Source organism: Malus domestica, chromosome 16, assembly GCF_042453785.1.
Source record: "Malus domestica chromosome 16, GDT2T_hap1".
NCBI lineage: Eukaryota > Viridiplantae > Streptophyta > Magnoliopsida > Rosales > Rosaceae > Malus > Malus domestica.
This window is the reverse complement of record NC_091676.1, coordinates 32,279,506-32,285,743: the sequence shown is the minus strand read 5'-3', so window position 1 is coordinate 32,285,743 and position 6,238 is coordinate 32,279,506. Positions and strand designations below refer to the sequence as shown.

The 6,238-nt window shown below is 41.6% G+C and overlaps 1 protein-coding gene across 1 annotated transcript; it reads left to right on the top strand.

The window, feature by feature from the left end:
• The first annotated feature begins 3,353 nt into the window (after nucleotides 1–3,353).
• LOC139193120 (uncharacterized) lies at nucleotides 3,354–3,704 on the top strand. Its single transcript, XM_070816089.1, has one exon. The coding sequence runs from the start codon at nucleotides 3,354–3,356 to the stop codon at nucleotides 3,702–3,704; it is 351 nt and encodes a 116-aa protein (XP_070672190.1).
• The last annotated feature ends 2,534 nt before the right edge of the window (nucleotides 3,705–6,238 follow it).

The following is a 6,238-nucleotide window of genomic DNA, read 5'->3' as shown; positions in this document are numbered from 1 at the left end:
GAGCGGGAGAAAGGGCTGCCTTTGGGCAGCTCTCAGAAAGTCAGGCAGGAGCAGTGCAGCGTCAGGGAAAAAGACAGCTGCCTTTGGGCAGCTGGAACGGCACGCAGAAAGTCAGGTGAGGAAAGTGCGACAGTCAGAAGATGGGAGAGTGAGGACCGAGAGACGGTGATGAGGGCGAGAGAGAGAGGTAAGCACGGGGTCAGCACAGGAATTGGGGGACTGTCAGAGGCCAGTACGTCCAGTTGGCGGCGTGAAATGCTGCCTTGGCATCTGGAGAGGAGAGCACAGTAAGAGTTGGTCAGAGCACAGAAAGCAGAAGCCTTCTCTCTCGGTTTAATCTTTCCAAACTTCTATTTTATTTCTATTTTAATAATGTGTAAATAAACTTATTTTGGCTAGAGGTTAATTCAAAGCCATGAATATATTTGTAATATGAATTGATTACCTTCAGTTGTGATTTATAAGTTGTGAATTCAATTTACTTATCCGTTCGTATAAAAACTGATTTGTGTATGTTCGTTGAGAGTGCACGCTTAATTTTCATGCATGAATTTGACGCTAGAATATAAGGGAGTTTCACCTAATCGTTATGAACTTATATTCATAAGTAGTGAAGGTTGCTAGTCACAATCACGTTAAGTAAATTCTTGGCATAAGTTTCATGCAAATCATAGTAACGAGTGTCTCGTCAATGCTTATGTTTTTCATAGAACTTAATGATTCTTGCTTGTATCTCTATTATGCAACTCATGTAGGGAACTTGTAGGGAATGTTTTGGGTTGTCGTATGCAATCATCCAACCCAATAACTTGTGGAAAAACTGAGGGTTAATTAGTGCAATTCACGGTTAATTTGGGGCGTTGAGTATTAATAGCTTATCGAAAAGCAACTGGAAATCAATTCATGTACAAGTGTGTCATGTGTGAAGAATGGATCTCTAGCTAATCCATCAATACCTCCCATTTACTTTCTTGTATTGAAGTGTGTTTAAGTTTGTTTAGTTTGTGCCTTAAAGTGTTTTGAACTCTTTGAGTCTAGTTTAGTGTTTTAAAACCTACTTTTATGTTTTTAAGTTTCTTCTTATATTCTTGAGTCTTGTTTAATATTTTTAAATTAATTTAGAATAGATTAGCAATCCCTCCTAATCCCCGGCCTAGAACGATACCCTACTTACATATATACTACAATTGTCAAAAAGAGGGTTTAATTTGTGTGTCAAGTAATTCTCGCATCAACAAGTCTCAAACCAAATGAGTGCTTCCTTTGGAGGTAAGCGTTGCAAGACGCAATCACATGATCACATTCTTTATCGTCGATTCCAAAATTGAGTATAATGCATTACTCGGTCGGGATTGGATCTATCAGGTAAATTGCATTCCTTCTTCATTATACCAGGTTCTCATTTTTTGGGATGGCAAATCCGTTATGGTTCATCCGGCCGACAATCATCCGTTTGAAGCCAATATGATTCAGGCATGGTATTACGATGATCATATCGGCTATATTACCTTACAGGGTATGAACAAGGAAGGACGACCGGCTTGAATTTCGGTATAGAAAGCAATCAAGGTAGGCACCGAGACTGTCCATCAGGATTCGACGAGGCTTGGGTTGGCCGACCTGATCGCAGATACTGATGTTTAAAGATAAACAGGACAGACATTGGGTCGTAGTTTCATCTACCATGGAACGACTGTTGGCCCATTGGTATGCTATTTCCAAGCAACCGATTTCGGGAGTAAGTTTAGTCGAATTTTTGGCCAAATGAGACAACGACCCTATACTATCACTAAACAAAGTTCAGGTTGCACCGGCCGAGCTCAAAGATAGTCAACCTCAAGTTAAAGATCCTTTAGAAGAAGTAAATGTTAGCACGGCCAAAGATCCACGGCCTTTGTTCTTAGTACTTTGTTACCCTAACATGTAAAAACCGAGCTCTGTAATTTGCTTAAAGAATTTAAGGATTGTTTTCCTTGGAGTTACCATGAGATGCCTGGTTTGTATCGAACGTTGGTCGAACACGAATTACTCATCAAACCTAGGTGTAAACCATTCCGCCAACCACCTCGACGATTATCCACCAAAGTATAACTCGGCATAAAAGATGAACTCATTCGACTTTTAAAAGCTAGGTTTATTCGGACAGCTCGATACGTCGAATGGTTGGCAAACATTGTCCCAGTATTAAAGAAAAGTGGTGCCCTGCGTATATGTATTGATTTTCAAAATTTGAATCTAGCAACTCCCAAAGATGAATATCCAATGCCAATTTCAGATTTGGTAATTGACGCGGCATCAAACCATGAGATCTTATCCTTTATGGATGGATATGCTGGTTAGAACCAGATTTTCATCACCGAGGTCGATGTCCATAAGACCCTTCTTCGTTGTCCAGGGGCACTCAACACATATGAATGGGTTATCATGCCTTTCGGCACCAAGAACGTCGGTGCCACATACCAACGAGCCATGAATACTATATTCCATGACTTGATTGGTACTACTGTTGAAGTCTACATTGATGATGTTGTAATCAAATCAGAACTTTGGCAAACACATTAAGACGATCTTTGACAGGCTTTCCTGCGTATGTGCCAACATAACCTTAAAATGAATCCTGCCAAATGTGTTTTCGACGTATCAGCCGGTAATTTTTTCAGCTTCCTTGTACATCATCGTCGAATTGAGGTGGACGAGAATAAGGCTCGAGCAATCATAAACGCTCCACCCCCGATGACTAAGAAGCAACTACAGTCGTTGCTCGGCAAAATTAACTTTTTCCGTCGATTCATTGCCAATTTGACGGGCAAAATGAAAGCCTTCTCCACGCTCTTGAAACTTAAGGATTCTGACATTTTTGAATGGCATGCAAAACACCAAGAGGCTTTTACGCAGATCAAGGTCTCCCTCACAACTCCATCCGTCCTGATCCCACCACGACGTGGTAGACCTCTTAAGCTGTACATCTTAGCGGCTGAAGAATCCATCGGATGCCTTCTTGCACAAAACAATGATGTTGGGCAAGAACAAGCCATTTTTTATCTTTGTCGAAATCTCAACCCACCGGAGATTAATTATTCCGCCGTCAAAAAGCTCTGCCTAGCCTTATTTTTCGCTGCATCAAAACTCATGCATTACATGCTCCCGTTGGTCACTCAGGTCATCGCCTAGACCAATGTCATTCATTACATGCTCACTCGGCTATAGTAAAAGGCCGAATCGGAAAGTGGACAATGGCACTGTCTGAATTCAATTTGTAATATGTGCCCCAAAAAGCTGTCAAAGGCCAAGCGTTGGCCGATTTCTTGGCCCAACATCCCTCACCATATGTTTGTGGGGGCAATGACGTTGAAATGGGCATGGTGAAAACATGTGATAATTATTGGACGATGCACATTGATGGTTCTAGTACTTCAATCTCCGCTGATGTTGGGATAGTTATTCAATCCCCAAATCACAGCCGTTTTGATTACATGAATAATCAAGCTGAATACGAAGCCCTTATCATCGACCTGGGTGTCCTTATTCTCGATGATTCTGAACTTGTAATTAACCAACTTAATGAGACTTTTCGTTGTATGAGTTATACTCTGGCGCCCTATCATATGGTTGCCAGTTATTTGGCCAAGTCTTTCAATGACGTTACTTTCAAACACATTTCACGGGTTCGAAACACTGACGCTGACGAATTAGCTCAACTCTGAAGCAAACTAGGCCGAGAAATACCTGTGTCACGACGAGCATACCCGACCTTGGTTAATCAGCAAGTTGTCTAAAGTGATTGTGTGATCCATACATGAGTCATGTCATTTCCTTCGTTGTTAGAGCGAAAAGACCCTATAGAGGTTTGCACAGTCGAGGCAATGCCAAATGACTGGAGAAAGTCAATTATATAGTATCTTGACAATTCCAATAGCAAACACGATCGTAAGCCAAGGGTTCATGCCACGAACTATGTAACGTACCAAAATGAATTGTACCGAAAGGGTGATGATGGTCTATTACTGTTATGCCTCGGCCCTTAGGAGGCTGCTTAAGCAATCACAAAGGTCCATGAAGGAATTTACGGGGCTTATTAGTCTTGATGAAAAATGCGATGGTTGTTTCGTCAACATGGTTATTTCTGGCCGAGCATATTGAACGATTGTATTGAGTTCGCACGAGGATGTGTATAATGTCAAATTCATGGGCTTATATAGAGAGTCCAGGCAAATCACTCCATTCGGTCACCAAACCATGGCCGTTCAGACTAATTGGTAAAATTACACCATTTTCTAGGGCAGCTAAACATGCGTGGATACTCGTCGCAATGGACTACTTCACCAAATGGGTCGAAGCCAAGTCATATGCTGAGCTAAAGTCTAAAGAAGTCTATAATTTTGTTAAAGAAAACATCGTGACTAGATTTGGCGTACCAGAAACAATCATAACAGTTAATGGTATGATCTTTACGTCCGACAGGTTTAAGAAGTATACAGTAAATCTAAAAATTCAACTCGAGCAGTCTACGCCATATTATCTACAGGCGAATGGACAGGCTGAAGTAAGTAATAAGGTTTTGATCGGGATTTTTGAAAAAAAAATGGTAAAAGAAAGGCCTGACATGTGGCATTTAAAGTTGAACAAAGCATTATGGGCTTATCGAACTTCACTCTGATCAGCCACGGGAACTACTTCATACGCGTTAACTTATGGACACGACGCTATGTTACTAGTCAAGCTAAGTATAAACTCATTGCGAGTGATTAAACAGAGTGTTTTGTTCAGTGCGGAATACAGTCAGGCCATAAGATAAGAGTTAGAATACTTGGAAGAAATTCGGCTTGACGCTTATAATTTATTAGTGGCACAAAAGAAAATTACCGAGCGAGCTTATAATCAATGAGTCAAACAAAAAACATTCGGAAAAGGCAAGTTGGTTTGGCAAACTATGCTGCTCATAGGTATTAAAGACCCCAAGTTTGACAAATGGTCGCCGAATTGGGAAGGACCGTTCGTCGTTCACAAAGTTCTCGGCAATGGGGCATATCACCTTAAAGATCAAACCGGTTTAGTTCATAAACTATCGATCAATGGGAAATATTTAAAATAATATTATCCAGTTACTTGGGAGATGGAAGAGTAAAAGTTCATTTCATTAATCTTTGTAAAAACGGTGTACAAGCAGAACTGATCGACAAATTTACAATGAAACACAAGTTTTATAGGGTCAAAGGAAGGTAAGCTTCAAGGGCGACTTTCAGCTCTAACCACCTCACTTTGCCCATTGTGATTTCAGTTGCCGAGTCCTTTTGTCCATCTTCAGTTGCTCAATCCGCTTCATGCCAGCTGTGTATTCTTCTAAACGAGGTTTGCTCGACTCAAAATACTTTGTGAGATCAGAAGAAATGGCCGAGCTCTGGCGTTGGAGTTTGGCAATTTGACGGTTAAGGTCAGCAATTTGTCGGTCAAGGTCAGCCAACTTTCCATTTTTTGCCTTTATCGCCTCGACCTCTGGACGGAAAGCTTCTTAAACAACCAACGTAGCCTTGAACTTGTTTTCTGCCTAAATAGCTCTTTCGAAGATATTAAAATAATCTTAAGTTCGTTCCAGGGGTAGAAGACAGGCAAGTGACAATTTCTTTGCTCAATAGGCCTCTGGCTGCGAAGTCGTTCAAACATTCTCCAATAGAGTCGAGACCTTTGTGTTCAAGGATTTGAGTAGCCAAAAGAGATAAGAGCCCCTGCAGCTTTACAAATATAGTCGACTTGGTCGCTGATGCAGATGGTTCGGCTGTGGTGGCAGAAGGACCGCCACTCCGCCCCCCCCCCCCCCCCCCGAAGAACTAGAAAGAAGGGCGTTGAGTTTGACTTCCCACGATGGCTGCATAGAAAAGCAGATGTTAAGAGAGCCTCTGCTAGTTCGTTGCTCGAACCTAGAGAACTTAGCAGCTCGAACCTAGAGAACTTAGTGGCCGATGGAGGCTATCCACATTCGATGGCCACTGCGTTGGCCATGAAATATATATAACACCTTCCGGCGCATAAATTTTTTGGTGAAATGAGTAATTGGGCACCTGACATTTAATATTTTTGGCTTCGACTTCTAAAGCAGGAAGTTAATAGAAAGGTAATAAAGGTTCTTACGAAGGCCGAAGTAACCTCTTACAGAGGAATGTCAAGATTCTGATCTTAGGGATGAATTGGCATCTTTGCCGTCGCTTCTGTCTCGACAAGAGATACCGTTTCATGCCCTTTG

Excerpts from the sequence above, each read along its gene's own strand:
- LOC139193120 (XM_070816089.1), top strand. The coding sequence starts at position 3,354 with ATGGGCATGGTGAAAACATGTGATAATTATTGGACGATGCACATTGAT.